General features: G+C 38.7%; 1 protein-coding gene across 1 annotated transcript in view; it reads left to right on the top strand.

The window, feature by feature from the left end:
* The first annotated feature begins 1,930 nt into the window (after positions 1-1,930).
* The window catches only part of EIF4E (eukaryotic translation initiation factor 4E), a 45,482-nt gene continuing 29,473 nt past the window's right edge, over positions 1,931-17,939 (top strand). The window contains exon 1 of the mRNA XM_049885672.1: positions 1,931-1,993. Coding sequence (XP_049741629.1) covers positions 1,976-1,993 — 18 coding nt within the window. The 5' untranslated portion in view covers positions 1,931-1,975. The remainder of the gene's footprint in view (positions 1,994-17,939) is intronic.

Raw genomic sequence — 17,939 nt, forward strand, 5'->3', positions numbered from 1 at the left:
ATCACTGGCTTTCATTTCCATCTGGGTACTTCCTTGTCAGCCTCCTTGATTCTTTTGTTATCTAGCACATCTATGCCTTCTCTTCGAAGAAGATAACCAGATACTACTTTTAACCAACAGAAAACACCATTAAGATCAACTGAAAATACTTAAGACAGTTTAAATAACAGAAGGTAGTCTTTAAGTAGGAATTCATTTAGACTTTTATTTTTTAGATTCTATCTACTTTAGGACCTACTTGAGCGAACCTGACTGTACAAAAGTTTTCATGAATCATTTCTGACATCCAGGTAAACCAAAACATACTAACAGGCAATGACTTTGAGTTCTTAAACATCCTCAATTATGTTAGTCAACTCAAGCATCCATTATGTACTCAACAATAGGTGTGACACAGCTCTGGACATCAGCAACACTACAAGCAGGCAGACACTGGCAGCTTGCTTACACTGATTTTCCTGGTGTTAACATTCTTAAGAAGCCTGGGAAATAGTCACGAGATAGTGTCTTTCTCATTAAAGCCTTACGGTAACTAGATTTATTTCTTTGTAGTAAGAGCCAGGCTGTGCAGAATAACACCATCTTGAGAATTAACAGCTGGGGAAGTTACCTTAGAAGGAAACGAAATGTAGGATGCTAGTGCGGGGACAAATTTCTAATCGCCAGTGATTGTTGTGAACATCATAATATTTTCCTGAACATCAAAGCCTCCATCAAAGGCACTACAATTACAAGGAAAAAAACATTCTTCAAACTTTAAAACTGCATCGATGTACATCACAATGTAATAAACAAAAAAAAAAAGAAAAGAAAAACGTTAAAAAAAAAAAAAAAAAAACCAGGGGAAGCAGCTGATCCTTAGAAAGTCACGCGGCTGCTTATTCTGAGGCGTTTATAGTCTGATGCCTTTTCAAAGCTGGTTATAGTCATTACCATAGCATACTCTTGTGAGGTAAGTGTATTACCACCTTTGGTTCATAAATGAAAAAGCCGAGGCACTCAATGCTTAAGTCACTAGCCTAAGGAGAAACCAGTCAATGTCAAGAGTTAAGAGTTGACCCGCCCAACGACTCCTGACGGTCAGTCCAGGGCTTAGTCAGCGGGGCCCAGAGTGGTTCCCTGGCTGGCACCTGGACTAGGCTATTTTCATTCACGTTAAAGCAGAATAGTGGAACCGAAAGGGCAGAGCTTCCAAATAATTTTTTACTTCCTGGAAGGATTTAGCCCTGAAGTCTTAATCTCAGGATTTGGGACAGGAAAAGCTGTAGGGTCCACTCCACCTCCCCCCCAATCAGTAGCAAGTGGGTGTTGCGGGCGGTTCCGTCCATCCCTTTTCGCAATGATGGCAAAGAATGCTCACCAGCGTTAGCGGAGCGGGGGACAGGAGAGGATTGATTGCTTAAACAACGACTTTTCATCGCCGCCTCTTTTTGAAACTAAGAGAGAAAATGGTGGGAGGTCAAAAGAAAACGAAATAAACACACAGGCCAACTTGTCCTAGGACCTCACCTAAGCAAATGAAGCCTTATTGTGCGTATTGAGTCTGCAGTTCCAACCTTCAGGGGAAGATGGGAGGAAAGGGCGACAAAGGGTACTGTAGGAATGCCTAGCAGTGAGTGCGACAGCAACTATCCAGGCGGAAGAACAGAAGACTGAAAACGACGCACTAGCACGCTAGTGTCCGCGGCGCAAAGAACAGCGCACCCACCCATAGACCACGTGACCAGCCTTTTTTTTTTTTTTCCCTTAAATGCTTCTTTGCCCTTAAAAAAAAAAGGGCGGGGGGGGGGAGGAGGGAAGACTCCACTTCCCAGAAGCCTCTCGTTACACACGCAGCCGCAGTCTTGCGCAGGCGCCGCCGGGGCCAAACGGACACGTTCGTCACGTGGACAGTAGCCGGCCAATCCGGTTTGAACCTCATTTTTTTCCTCTCACCCCCCCTTCAGGAGCGGTTGTGCGATCAGATCGATCTAAGATGGCGACTGTGGAACCGGTGAGTATTGCCTTTGGCCCCCACCCCCACCGGTCCCCGCGCTCCGTCTCCCCTCCGACTGGGGGACCCCGCGGGACGACGTTCCCGGCGCGCTCGCTACCCCTTACCGCCCCCTCCCCCTCTCCTTGGGCTTGACCTCCCCGCGGGCAACTTGGGGGCGCCCCGGAGACTGGCCGCGGCAGCGTGTAGCTCACACGTTCTGGTGGGGGCCGGAGCGCTGGGGGAGAGAACTGGGGGAGGGGCGGCGCGGCGCCTCCTGTGGAGCCGCGAGGTGTCTGCAAGGGTGGAGGGTGATCCAGGTCCTGGGATAGGTGTGTAGGGATTGTGTCCTCGGGTTAGGAGGGCCGGCTTCGAGCAGGCGTCGGAATCGCGGGGAGGGTGGGCGGCGAGCCGGCCTGGAATGAGGTGGAGGAGGGAGCCCCGGGGCAGCCTTTTCCTCTCTCTCTCGAGCCTTGGGTCGGGGGCGCGCGCGAGTCTTCCTTCACTAGACCGGTGGGCTTGGGAAGCCGGTGGGCGTGCGTTGCCGGTGAGTGGGTTGGGCGGGAGTGGTGCCGCGGCACGCGCGGGGTAGGTTCGATTTCGCCGGGGGTAGTGCAGAGGGGCGAGCGCGTGTTCTCTGGCGTGCCCGAGAGTTGCCAGGCTTGGTGGCTGGGGAGGAGAGACGGATTTGGGGTGGGGAGGAAAGCCTGGTGCCGCGCGGTGGAGCCTTCCTAATAGGATGAGGGTTTGCGGGGTGAGAAGGGGGACCACATTGTCTTCGCCCCTCCATGCTTGAGACTGGGCTGTCATGGAGGAGGGAAAGGGGAGGAGCGAGGCCTAGTGATGGTTGCTGCTGATCCAGTTGCCGGCCGGACCTGCTGCATTTCACACGCGCCTCACTTCCATTCATTCATCCTTTCCGCGCAGAGCGCACGCCTCAAGAGAATGCGGATGAGTCTAGATCCGTCTGCTGTCCCGAGTCTTTATCGTCTGGAATATTTCTAAGGAACAACTTACTGGGAATAGGAACTTAGCTTTTCAAGTTAATTTTCCATTTGGTACTTTTAAGCGTTCACAAAGGCTCTCTGCTTAATTTAGGCACCATTTTAAACTTAGTCGAAGCAAGCTGATTCTATGGCAAAGAGTTGGTAGTTAGCCACCAAAGGAGAGGGTATCTTTATCGATTTGGGTTTGCCACCTCTAGCTCACTTGAACTTCTTAGGCCTCCGTTGCTGTCTTAGGAATGTGACACCGAAGTGAAAATGTTTTGGGGGAATAATGTGAGTATATTAATAAACAGCTAGAAAACTTTTGACACTTGAACCAGTTCAAGACCTTGTTTGTCAAATTTTTGTTTATCTTTCATGGTAGTTAGTGATCTTGGTAATGATTTGCCAATTTGTTTTGACTTTTTAAGAATTTTTATAACTTTAAAAAATTCTAGTTGGGGAAAGGCCTATAGAATACAAAAAGGCTACTTTTCATTACATTGATGTAAACTTTTCTTGTTGCCAAAAGTTAAGGCATTTCTTCTGCTTGGTTACTTGTTATTTCACTGGCACCAGTTTTCATTTCTGTTTCTGGAAATTTGGTTGACTGTGAAACTGTCCCTTAAGTTGCTAATAACGATTAATTGACTTTAGCACACTAATGTTACATAAATAAAGAAGTAGGATAAATACGTAAAATTTTAACTGAATACTCCTTTTAAGAGGCTCCCATGTCCACTTTTGACACCATCCGTTCTCATATCTGTATTATCAGTGTCCTACACAGTAAAACCCTGGTGGCATAGTGGTTAAGTGCTACAGCTGCTAACCAAAAGATCTGTAGCTTGAATCCACTAGGCGCACCCAGAAAACTCTATGGGGCAGTTCTATTCTGTTCTATAGCATCACTGTGAGTCAGAACTGACTCGATGGCAGCGGGTTTGGTTTTTTTGTTGTTGTTTCAACAATAAAACAATATATTCTCTGAAGTTTTAGTAGCATTTCGGTCCTTTAGACCTTGCAGCGCTAAGCAGTTTTGTTTCCACAGTGCAAAACCACAAAGTAATGGACTGTTTTGAGTCAAATGTTCATAAAAAAAAGAAAACTCTCTTTTTCTTTTTTTTTTGCCATTAATGTATTTAGTTGTATCAAGTGTACTTTAGGATACAAGGTTATACAATATGTGATTCTTCAATGTAAACTCTTAAGGAGCTTAATTCCAAGTCGTGTGGTTAGTGACACAATATAGTATTTATTCCAGTGCTGACCCTGAGGAAATTTGAATATCCATTGCCTTGGAGTCAGTTCTGACTCATAGTGACCCTGTGGGACAGAAAAGAACTGCCCCATAGGGTTTCCAAGGCTGTAAATCTTTACAGAAGCAGACTGTCACATCTTCACCTGGGGAAGTGGCTGGTGGGTTTGATCTGCAGAACTTTCCATTAGCATCCAAGCACTTAATCACTGGGCCACCAGGGCTGCTCGAAATTTGGATAGTACATTTAAATTTCCGGAGTAAGCCAAAAAAACCCAAACCCGCTGCTGTCTAGTCGATTCCGACTCATAGCGACCCTATAGGACAGAGTAGAACTGCTCCATAGAGTTTACAAGGAGCGCCTGGTGGATTTGAATTGCCATCGTCTTGGTTAGCAGCCATAGCACTTAACCACTACACCACCAGGGTTTCTTTGGGGAGTAAAGGAACCTAAAAACCTAAAGTGTGTGTGTGGAGGTAGAAGCCAGATTGAAACTACAGCAGTTAGAAAATGTATGTTGAATAGTATTGAAGGCTTCATTTTTAATGAGAAATGCAAATTTTTAGTAATCTTAAAGCACCCTTGTTCACAGCCTAGTCAATTAGAATTCTTTTGACGATTTTAAATAGTGGGTTTTTTGTTTTTTTTAATCAACTGATTAGTATTGTCTTGCAATTGAAGTAACCATGCTGAAACCTGCAAAATCTTCATTTGCTGTTTCAGCTAGCTTGTGAGTTTCGTTTTTGCTCTTTTACTGGGCATTATCCTAAGCACTTCAAGAGCCATGAGTTTTCCTGTTTGTTCTACCTTTGATAGGAATTTGTGCAGTCTTATTCTATGGACATTACATAAAACAGAGTCATATTCAATTTGATATCAAGTGATTTACCCTCAAGTGTGTATGTGTGTGTGAGTGTGAGCTCGGTTACATAAGGCCATGGCTTTCATTTGTTAAGCTCGATGGGGCAGATTAAGGGAAGGGGGAGCATCTTATCTCTTTACAGGTAATATGGCAAAATTTTGAACTTTGGGGCAAATGATACTCCGTTTATCCTATTGGCATTTGAATTGTGGCTAGGTTTAAGTTAGATTTAACATTAGTTTGTGAAAGATGGCAAGGCACTTCCTTCAGGCCTTCTTACCTCCAATTGGGTATGTTTGTTTGTAGCTTTATGTTCTCTGAGTCCCATGTGCATTTTGTTGGATCTTTTTTTTTTTTTTAACTTGTAAGTAAATTTTGGTTTCTTTAAACTGAAGATATGTGATTTTACTTATTCTTACATTGTATCTCTTGAATTTTTTAAACTGTATATAATTTCATAAGTGAAATCAACTAGGATGGTCAGCTAATGTAATTTTTCCTTTTTTATTTAGAAACATGTTTGCATTGTAAAGAGTTTATTAGAGAAAATAAGGCTCAAATGTTGACAGATATTTAACAAATATGTTGTTGCATAATTCAGGTTTTTTCTTTGTTAACCCACGGACTGATTGACACCATTCTTAGAAGTGGGTGTTTTTGCTTTAATGAGAGAACCCAATATGTTAAAGTTCACTCATAAACTAAATAAGTTTGGTTCTGGTGTTTATATTACAAATTTTATTTCATTTATACTCTGAATTAATACTATGCATGGTTATTTGACTTAGAGAAACTCAGTTTAGACCCAAACACAGTTTATACACTAGTTGCAGAGAATAATATGTAAAACGAATTATGTCAGCTTAATCCAATTTGGACAGAAAATTCTAGGCAAGAAACATTTTTATAAAATAGTCTGTTTATTTTATTCAAGGTTATTTTTGGTGAGAATATGATAAATGTACTGGCAGTCCTGGACCTGTGAATTAATAGTTATTCTAGTAGTGGGAATTTATATCTTTTCTTTCTCTGCTTCTGGAAATTTCCTTGCTCTTCTGGTAACTGTGAGTTCCCTCCATCTTTGTTACAGACTTTTTCGAAAAGTGGGAATGAGTATAGATTTTAGTCTCATTTTAGTATGTGTGGGACCCTGAAGACTGAAATTTCTAACTTTACAGTTGAAAAAGTGGAATAATAAATATCTTACAGTGATTTTGATGTTCAAATGCATTATGAAAAATGATAATTTGTCATTTAACAAGTCCCACATAAAGTTACTATTCCATGAATGTGTTATGTGCAGGTGTATCCATGCATATACTCATCTTTCCCCCTCTTTTTTTGGAAAGTTCATGTGGCTGCCTTTTACCAATCCTTGGCCATCAGCAAGAAATATAAAGCTTATACTCTACAATTCTCAGATACCCTTCCCGCTCCCATCCCGATGATAAACATCAGTAGTGTTCCTTCAAAAATCCCTATTTGTGTCTAGAGAAAAAAGGATACCTTTTATAGTAAGTGGTAATTTCTAGATTTCTCCAGACCTGAGAATGTGGTTAGAAAAAGTAAGATTTTTTTCCCCAGTCGTAACTTTTGATCTTTTATTCCATAGAAACAATGGGAAGCTGTGGTTTAGCACATTGTGTTCAGTACATTTCTGTGGAGCAATGACATGTCTAAGCAGCATGAGATTTCCAGGCATATGGAACTGATTTTAGAAAATGACCTTCAAACACAATCTGTTTGTTACACAGTGCTTTTTGCTGTAGACAGTGCACCTACTCCTCACTTGTTGACTATCTCGTTATCCAACATTTTGCATTTACAACAAGAGTAAAAAACCTACTATCCCTCTATTTTGCACGTTAATGACATACATCTGGCAGTAATGAAGGCAGAGGTGCAAGACAAGACTAATTCTGGCTGTGATGGTTAAGGCTATGTGTCAACTTGACTGGGCCAAGATTCTCAGTGGTTCATCAGTTATATAATGAGGTAATTTGGCAGTTGTGAATGATTTAGTCATCCTTCATTTGTGATCTGATGTGATCATCCTCCATTTGCGCATAACTGCAACTTTTGCATAATGACCCAGTCTTTGAAACCTAACTGTCGATAAGTGAGGGGTGGGTATATAGATGTTTATTTCTTAATAATAGCTAATAGTAGCACTTGCTATGTGTCAGGCACTAAACTCAGTGATTTACATATATTAATTCATTTAATCCTTACAGTGGCCCTATGAGGTAGGTATTATTCTTTTACAGATGAGGAGACCAAGGCAGACAGAGATTGAATAACTGTATGTCGCTAACTTGCCCAAGATCACACCTATTAAGTGGAGGATGGATTTCAAACCACAGCATGCACGTTTCAGTGTGTTTAATTATGACACTGTCTTTGCTATAGGCATGAAACATGCTTTCCTTGGGTAACACCAGAAGGGGGGATTAATTTTGATAAAAGTTACTAGATATTTAGTTATAATTATAAAAGAAAATGTGTGGAATTTGTTTTTAACTACTATTGTACCCTTATGCTTGATAACCAGAGTAAAGAGTCTTAAAAAAATAGTGCCTAGATACCTGAACCTGAGGACCAAATACTGGTCATGTTTTAATGACTGGTCCAGTAGTTGGTGGGTAGATTTCTAAAAAAAAAAAGTGAATGGTCACTTATCTTCTCTCCTTTCTCCATTGATTTCTGGCATTTGTTCAGATGATTGTCAGTTATTTTGGTTGTAAAAACAGTTCTACTAGTAAGATTTTTTAATTTGTGAATAATTTTGGTGAAAAGTCTGGCAAAGAGTTATAGAGTTGCTTTGAAAAAGTTTCAGTTAAAATATGTTGCTAGTCTTCTATGAACTTTTACCTAAAGCACAGTTTAAAAAATTTTTAACTGACAGAACAGATAACATTTATTGAATGCTTCCTGGGATCTAGGTGTTGTGCTGAACATCTTACATATCAGTTAAGTCTCTTATCAGCCCTTCGTGGTTAGTACTATTACATTTCCCACATGATAATGAAGAAACGTGTAGTACGATTAAATAACTTACCCATGGTCACACATGGGAAGAGGTAGAATTCACCACTGTCTATTTAACTTTGAGCCCAATGTATTACTTTATTTTACTGCATCTCAGTTGTACACAGTTTTAGTCACTTCTGGCTCAGTATCTAAAAGGCATTAAAGAGTTTGCCTTGAACATTGTACTCTTTTAAAGAATCATCTATACGTGATCAGATTGACAACAGCAACTCCACAGGTTAGATGTGAAGCTTCGGGGGCACTGAGTTTATGCTAAAAATGTACAATTTGAAGAATGTAATCTTGTCACTAAATTGTACATGCAGACATTGTTGAACTGGTGTATGTTTTGCTGTGTATGTTTTCATCAAAAATAAATACATATGTAAAATAAAAATAATAAAAAGCATTAAAGGAAAAGATATGTTGCTACTCCTAAAAACTAAATTATTTCGGGGTTATGGTAATACGACCGTAAGATTTCTCCAAGATTTATGGCTTTACAGTAATCTCTGAAGCCGAAATGCACAATTACATGTTCTTAATGGTATATTTTAAACTCATTATTATAAAGTGTTATATAAAAGCTAGTTACTATTTCCTTCTGTACTCATGGTACTATTTGTATGTTTCAAGTAATTTTAGTATTATAAAAATGCAGTATTGTTATATTAGTATTGTGCCATATATCTATTATTATATTAATATCGTTATGGGGTCTTACATGGTCACCTTAGGGCAACAGCCTATTGTAACCACAAAGTCTGGTAATTTTAGCATTAACTGATGCGAGAAAATCTGATATCTTAATGGTACAGTGTAACATACATTTTTTCCTTTAAGTTTTTCAAATCCTCATAATGTTTTGGGGTATATACATTTTATGTATACCCCATGAGGAATTAATATTTAAAGTGTTTTTTTCCCCCCATCCTATCAAGGACGCATAATTCCGAAGAGAGCTAGAACTCAAACCCAGGTCTTGGCCTCAAGTATTACAACCAAAAGTAAAAAGGCCAAATATTTTCTTTAAGTAAAGCTCCTGCCTTGGGGATAAAATTGATGCATGGGTCATTATTATACACAAATACATTGAACATAGAATCTTAACGAGTAAGTTAAATATGATGTAAGTTAAAAATTATCACTGTACACAAATAAGTTAAACATAAACCCAGATGTTTTATAGGTGGTGGGGTTAGGAGTGATATATTTTTTTTCTTCATTTTAACTAGATTTTTTTATGTTGAGGATTATAAATTCTCTTTTTGAATTTTGGTTTATAGGTAACGGTATTTGTTTTTTTCTTTAGTAAATTATTTTTTGAATTAGTAATGCTTACAGCACAGAATTCACACGGATCCCTTCGGTGGTCTGGCGAAGCCTGTGGCCTCATTCTCAGAATGTTTTAAAATGCGTTAAGTAAAATATATACGTTACCAAGGAAGTCAATTATATTGAAATACAGTAAGATTAAGTGAGTTAATGTGAAAAATATTAAGGACATTTCCTGGCACAGACTAAGTCCTCCCTCCCACTTATCTTCCCAGCCACTTAGTTCCCCTCTCTAAAACATCGTTGTTACCATTTCTGTGTGTGTGTGTGTGTGTGTGCGCGTGCGCGCTTTAGGTGAAAGTTTACAGAGCAAATGAGTTTCTCATTAAACGATTAATACACAAATTGTTTTGTGACTTTGATTGCCTACCTCGAGATGTGGCAACACTCTCCCCTTTTTCCACCCTGGGTTCTCTGTTTCCATTCTTTCAGATTCTCTGTCCCTTCCTGCCTTTTCATCTTTGCTTTTGGGCTCGTGTGTCCATTTAGTCTCGTATACATGATTAAACTAGGGAGCATATTCCTTAGGTGTGTTATTGTTTGCCGTAAAGACCTATCTAATCTTTGGGTGAAGACCTATCTAATCAGGGGTGACTTCGGTACTGGGATAAAAGGGCCTCCGCGGGGCCATACTCTTACAGTTTCTCCAGTCTCTGTCAGACCAGCAAGCCTGGTCTTTTTCTTCTTTTTGGCGGGGGGTGGGGAGGTGGGATTTGAATTTTGTTCTACATTTTTCTCCTGCTCTGTCCAGGACCCTCTACTGTGATCCCTGTCAGAGCAGTTGGTAGTGGTAGCCAGGCATCATCTAGTTGTTCTGGCTCAGGCTGGTGGAGGTTGTGGTCGTTGTGGTCCTTTAGTCGTTTGGAATAATCTTTCCCTTGTGTCTTCGGTTTTTTCATCGTCCCTTGCTCAGCCAGGATGGGAATGGGACCAGTAGATGCATCTTAGATAGCTGCTCAGGCTTTTAAGACCCCAGATGCTATTCACCACAGTCAGATGTAGAACATTTTTTTAATAAACCATGTTACGCCAGTTGAGCTGCATGTTCCCTGGGACCATGGTCACCATCCCTGAGCCCAGTAAGTCAGTCCCTCGCGGAGAGTTACCAGTTTTTTGAAGATCCTTCTAGAAAAATGCAGTCCAAGAGAGCTTTTTGTGATGAAGGAAATACTTTATATCTGTGCCGTCCAATGTGATACCACTAGCAGCATGTGCTGTGAGCACTTGAAATGTGGCTGGTGGAACCAAGGAACTGAATTTTAAATTCTGTTTAACTTTAATTAATTTATATTTAATTAGCCACATATAGCTAGTGACCACTTGATTGGACAGTGCACTTGTAAAATCTAAACATGTTCTAGCGTGTGTATATAAACGTACATATTGTATTTATCTTTGTAAGCTGCTTCTGGAAATGACCAGTTTGGGTGAATGAATTACTGTTTAATTTTAGCTTAGAAAACTTTCTCTTCTCTATATGTTATACTTTCAAAGATAATTATTTGGTCTTGTATGGAAATAAAATTGTTCTGTGGTCTTCTGTGTTTTTGCTATTTTTATTAAACATGGATATGCAGTATTGTACATGGTTCGAAACTCATCTGTTATACAAAAGAGTGTATACTGACGTCTCCTCATGCTGATTCCTCACCCAGGAAGATGGCCTCTTAAGGCATGCGGCATTGTCATTCCATAGGGATTTATGTATATACAAGGAAATACCGTATATATTCATTTTTTTTTAAATATGGTAGCCAGCTATATACACTGTTAGGCACACTGTTTTTCATTTAATAATGTGCCTCCGAAAGCATTGCATACCACTACATAAAGCTTTTACATCTTTATTTTCTCTGGTGGTTTGTATTACACGTTATGCTCCTAACATAATTACTTCTATGTTGATCAACATTTAGATTGTTTCCCACCATTAGCTGTTTCATCCAGTGCTGGTTAAATAACCCTTTTACCTATATCATTCCGTATGTGAGCAAGTATATCTGAAAGGTGAATGTTTGGGCAACAGATTAAAAATTTAAAAATTCTCCTGGTCAGATAAAACATCTCAGTGCTCACTTCAGTAGCACATATATAGATAAAACACTTCAGCGACTATAGTTGAGTATCAGGCTGTAATTTTCTTTTTAGAGCTTTCCATCTTTCTCTAAAATTGTGAAGTTTATATGTAGAAAAGAGGTATAAAGTATTTGTATAAGTAATAAATTGAAGATCCGTGTACCTGCCTATTACCAAGGTTAAGAAATAGAGTATCATCAGCACCTCAAATTTTTTTATGTTGTTTTAGTTGTTGAGTTGATGCTGATTCATGGCAATCCCACGTGTGTAGAGTAGAAGCACTCCCCAGATCACCAGGCCTGTCTCCGAGGTGCCTCTGGGTGGGTTCTAACCACCAACCTTTTGGCTGGTAGTGGAGTGCTTGTTACTTTGTTGTTTACCCCACGTAGGGATCCTAGCTTTCTTTATACCTTTATACCTTCTCTTTTCTTTCGCCCCATCCCTCACCCACTATCCTGACTTTTGTGTTAATCATTCTTTTTTTTTTAACCTAATTATTTTATTGTTTAATCTAGAGTGTGTGTGTTTTTCAGCTATGGTATTGTTTAGTTTTGAAAAACTAAAAACCTAGATGATGTGTAAGGAAAGGACAGTACTGCCAGTGTTGAATGAAGACTCCTAAGAGAAGATAAACTGAACAGTTGTAAGAGTAGGTTAAAGTCGAACTCTCCTGGCATGAAATTCTTAGCTGATAACAGCAAGTATGACATGTAGGAGAGAAACATTAACACATAGTGAAGCTGAGTTAAGAATAGGTAAAAGTCTGGACCAAACATACCTGGTCATTTTGTGTGTTTTTAAAGGTGGAATAATAGGCATCTTGGTCATAACAGCAATCAAATGAAATTCACCTAAATTATACTGTTCCAGTCTGGACTGTTACTTTCTGTATATATGCATACCTGTTTTCCTCAGGGCTCTGAATGCTCCCGATTCTCTCTCATCTGAGACCTTGCATATTGGACAGTATCATAACTTGGACGGGTGTAAAAGTCTTCTGGATTACTTTTTTTCAGACTTTTAAGTCATCATTCCATGGTCATCTTCTGTTATAGCTACTAGGAAGGAATTATTTGATGGCTGATTTTTTTTTTTTTAACATGTGACTGATTCCCCTCCCACTCCTACTTCTTGGAAATTTGTAGAATCATTGCATGCCCCACTTAAGAGTGACATGCTTTAGTGTGTGTATCTATATTCACCCATTTTGCTGGGTACTCATTTTTAACATGGCATCTCTTATTCTTCACTTCTGGCAAATTTTTTGCTGACTTTTCTCTCTTTCCCCCTCTTTTCGTTGAAACAGTTATTATTCAGATAGCGGAGCTCCTGAACTGGTTCTATGACTTTTTTGTTTTAAATCTTTTCCACCTTTTTGCTCCGGAAAATTTCATTTATTTTCCAACCCTTCTTTTCTGCCTCATATTTTTAATTTCTTGATTTTTTTTTGGAGGGTCTTCTGAATGTTCGCTTTTATAGCTTCCTGTAATTGTCTTATGCGTGCAAAATCTTAATTTATCCCTTCGAATACTTAATGATATGTTTTTTAAAGGCATTTTCTTTTCCCTACCTGATCAGTTCCCTCCAAGTTGCTTTTTTTCCTGTTTATATTTGAACTTTCCTTCAAAGTTAAAGGCCTTTCCCATGCGTGTGGTCATCCTTAGATTTCTGCTCGTGACTAAGGGCTGGAAAATATGAAGTTGATTGGAATCACTGAGCCCGCAGACGGATCCTGTTAACTGAATTTTATCTGGCTGAGCCATTTACTTAAGGCACTGCAAGTGTCCTTATTTTCAGGTTTTTCTTTTTGGCTGGTCAGATTCTAGACACTGTTTTACCTTTTCTGGAGAATAAATCACTAAGGGAGTAAGAATGGCAGCAATCCTGGTGGCTTGGGGTAGGGGAGGGTTTGAGGGATCTGGCTGCCTCTCAGACAGCTTCACTCCCAGTTCCAAAGGTTCTGCCAGCTTCTGACACCAAGGATCTTTCTGTGTCACTTGGTCACTTACCACTTGTCCATCTATTTTCCACCTTTCCTTTTTTTCCCCATGCTTGTCCCATACTTGGTGAATTTTTGCGGGGGAAGAGAGAGCAAAATTATATTAATTTGTTTATTCAAACATTTGAGTGCCTGTATGTTCCAGGCACTTTTCAGTATTTAACCTAGCACTCTTTTGACTTCTAATGTACTGAATTACTAAATGGGGGTGGGGGGGCAAAATAACACCTTGACATCTTAAAGTGACTTATGGTGCCTTGTGATTATAAAGTACAGTGTTAAATTTTTGTATAACATTGGCAAAAATAGCGTCCTTTCTGAAGCGCCCAGTAATAAATTTAACAAGTTGCAGAATGCCTGACTAAAGCTGTACAAAAAAAAAAAATACAAAGGAGGAGTTTAATGAATGCATTATAGTTTGCTTTTGAAAAAGATTTAATAATGAAAAGATGTTAATTATCCCTGAATTTAATATGTAAATTCAGTATAAACTGAATCAAAATGTCAGAATCTTTGTGGGTAGAGTAGGAAGCTGTACTTTATGTAAGGGTCCACAAATGGGCTTGTGCCTCTGTGTTGACTCCTAAATTAGGAATGGTTTGTATGTTTTAAAGTTTGTTAAAAATAAAATGAAACAAAGGATGTGTAACAGAGAGATGACAAATCTAAAATATTTATTACTGACACTTTATAGAGAAACTTCACCAACTTCAGGTTTATAAAATGATTGTGAAGTTTGTTTGAAAGAATAAGCGAGAACTGGCGGTAAATTTTTGAAAAGGAAGAGGAAAGGATAATGGAGTGCTTATAGGGTCGCCATGAGTTGGAATCGACTTGACAGTGATGGGTTTGGGTTTGCTTTTGGTTACCTTCCCAGAAGGAAGAAAAAATATTGGGCAGAGGTAAATTTTTAAAATATGGTATTGGTATAGGAAGATACTGTCAGATCACTGGAACAGACTGAGTAGTCCAGAAATAGACTCAAGTATATATTTGGGTTTTATTATAAATCTTGTTAAAATAAATCTGGAAAAGTTAGACCGATGTAAAGAAAATAAAAATAACCTGTAATTCCAACAGCTAGATGTTCTTTGGAAATATAGTGGTTCACTTGTCTGTGGACTTCTTAAATAAATTAAAAATAAAATGTTTTTAGTATTTATAAGATTCTGTACTCTGCTTGGAAACCCTGGTGGCATAGCGGTTAAGAGCTACAGCTCCTAACCAAAAGGTTGGCAGTTCAAATCCACCAGACGCTCCTTGGAAACTCTGTGGGACAGTTCTACTCTGTCCCGTAGGGTTGCTATGAGTTGGAACTGACTCGACAGCAGTGGGTTTGGTTTTGGCTTGGTACTCTGCTTTCACACATTTATATTAGCATTTTAAAGTAATTTTTCCAGACATTACATTCGGTGCCTGTGTAGTGGATACTATAATTTAACTACTTGTTACCTTTTTGTTGTGTCTATTGAATATCGTTTCTACTTTATTTACTAATATAAAAAAATATAAAGCTGCCAGTGTTCTGACAGTTTCTTTCAAAAACTCCTAGAAGTCTAGTTACTGGGTTGAAGGATATGGATCTTTTTGTATTTGAAAGCTTGATAGTTCATTAACTTAAGCCCAGTAAGTAGAATGATGTAACCTACTCTATGAACCTGGAAATTTTCGAAACAAGTGACTACGCCTAGTTTTCTAATTTTTTGAAGACATGTAGATAAATTTATTTTAAAAGGTGATTTAAGTACTTCGGAGTATGAAAGTACAGGTCTTAATTTCCTTATTAAAACCACTATTTCGAAATGATAACCTTCAACTTTTAACGTTATAAAGCTGTTCTAAAAAACACATAATTTAGAAAGAATTCAGCTGCTTTTTTGTTTAAACTGTGATGTATAAAATGATTTTAAAAAGCTAACATTTAATGAGTATAATTTAATTTTAGTCACTATGCCTTTCAAAGTTTTAAAAGGTACAAACTTAAAAAGAAGCAACAGTTAAATTCTCTTCAAAAAGGTTTGCCTTACAAGTTGAAATGTAAATTTACGTTTATTGGGGCAACATAGTTTTGTACCATATGAATACGTGTCCTAATGCTATTTAGTGTTTATATATTGAAGTGTTTTTTGATTTTCTGCAATGTTGAACTTATGTAAATGTTTCCATAGTTAATTTTAGGAGTCCCTGGGTGCTGCAAACAGGCAGTTTACTGCTAACTGAAAGATTGAGAGTCCAAATGCACCCAGAGGTGCCTTGGAAGAAAGGCCTGGCCATCTGCTTGTGAAAGGTTGCAGTCTTGAAAATTCTATGGAGCGCAGTTTTACTCTGAACACACGGGGTCACCATGAGTTGGAATCAACTTGATGGCAACTGATTTTATTTTTATAATGTTCAACTTATGTAAATGTTTTCGTAGTTAACTTTAAATGTGAATCTTAATGGTAGCCTTTGGTTTAAGTAGCAGCAACATCTAAATTTTATTTTTCTCATTCTAGATCACACATCTGTTTGGCATTTATTACTGTGTTTTCGTTCTCATGTCTCGATCACATTTCCCCTCCTCCAATCTGAATTTATAATTTTGTCCTAAGGTATATAAGATGTGCAGAGTAATTTGGTTGACCGATATTAGTGTTCCCTTAGGAATTAGTTTGTTTTAAAATGTTACTGTTGTCATTAGCTGCCACTGAGTTGGCCCCTGAGCCATGGCGACCCCCCGCACAACAGAAATAAATGCTGTCTGGTGCTGTACTATCCTCATGGTTGGTTGTAGATCTGACCATTGTGATCCATAGGGTTTTCATTGGCTGATTTTCAGAAGTAGATCAGCAGGCCTTTCTTCCTACTTCATCTTAGGAAGAACCGCTGAGTCCTGTTCAGCATCACAGCAACATGCGAGGGTCTACTAATAGGTGGGTGGTGGTGACAGCCAAGTGGCATTGGCTGGGAATTCAACCTGGATATCCTGCACGGAAGGCAAGATTTCTCCCACTGAACCACCACTGTTCTCTCAAAATGTAACTACCCGTAAAACCGATCGCAACTTACGCTGACCGTGTAGGACAGAGTAGAACTGCCCCATGAGGTTTCCAAGTCTATAAATCTTTACAGAAGCAGACTGCCACATCTTCCTTGTATGAAGCAGCTGGTGGGGTCATTTATGTTTATATATTGAAGTGTTTTTTGGTTAGCACCTGAGTGCTTAACCACTGTACCACTAGGGCTTCCAAAATGTAACTAGATGGCCACAAGTCTTTCTAATCATTAATAGTTAAGGTTTCGTGTATCCAAGTTCTTAAAATTGTATTCTAGAAGATCAGAAATTCAGGTGTGGGCTGCAGTGATTTTTTTTTAATTAATGTGATTAAGTACACATGTTGACTGTCCAGAAATGTAAATTCTTAGTTATAGCCCAGCAAACTTAATAAATCCTGTTCATTTATAAATCTAGCGTTGGCCATTAATTTTGATCAGGTAATTAAATTACTGTTACTTAGATTGAACAGCTATTGGATTTTGAAATATTTTTAGACACAATACAATTTATATAAATCACAGCTTTTCCCTGCTGTACCCCCAGCTTCCATATTTTTTGTTGTTGCTTGGATGTCATTTTACATTAACTGAAAAAATATTAAAAAGTGCTATAAATTTCTCCATTTGAGTAGCCGTTTAAATTTAAAAAGACTTGTTATTTTACTAAATCTGCATTTGTTGCTTTTCTGCATCAGTCTTTATAGGCTAGGGCAGGAACATAAAGGTCACAATTTTGACCCTTTATTACAGACAAGGAAGAAGACCTGCAAAGTCCACAGCCCCAGTTCCCTGATGAGTGATGCCAAAGTAGCTGATATTCCTTTACCGTGAATAAAATATTTGAAAACTAAAAACCAAAACAATTGCTTTATTTTTGGCAGGTTTTCAGAGTTTACACCAGACTTTTAATTCCTTTTCAGGCAAATAGTGAGATTCTGCTTGTTGTTCTGTACTAGCTAATCAATTACACTAATTTATGTGGGCGTGCTCCTGGGGGAAATGTGCAGATTGCTAACAAGTGACCGGGGAACCTAGTGTTCGAATACTAGAAGGAAGAGGAAAGTATCATGAAGTCTATTTGCATATATGACCTATGTAATTTTCACATTAGAGTTATTTGTAAATGTAAAGGGAGGTTTTTATTTATACTTACTTAGCTGTATATACCACATAAACCAAAAAACCAAACTGCTTGCCGTTGATTCGAACCCATAGCGACCCTATGTGCCACATAGGCGTGTAATATGCTATCTTGCATAGTAATTTAAGCTCACTTAAATGTTGGCATTTGCTTGTGTTTTTTCCTAACTGTAATTTTGTGTGTGTCTGTTGGGTGGGGATGGGGTTACAGTTTAACATTCACGCCTTTTTACTGATTGGTTTT

The sequence above is a fragment of the Elephas maximus genome, chromosome 5 (genome assembly GCF_024166365.1).
Source record: "Elephas maximus indicus isolate mEleMax1 chromosome 5, mEleMax1 primary haplotype, whole genome shotgun sequence".
Taxonomy (NCBI): Eukaryota; Metazoa; Chordata; class Mammalia; order Proboscidea; family Elephantidae; genus Elephas; species Elephas maximus.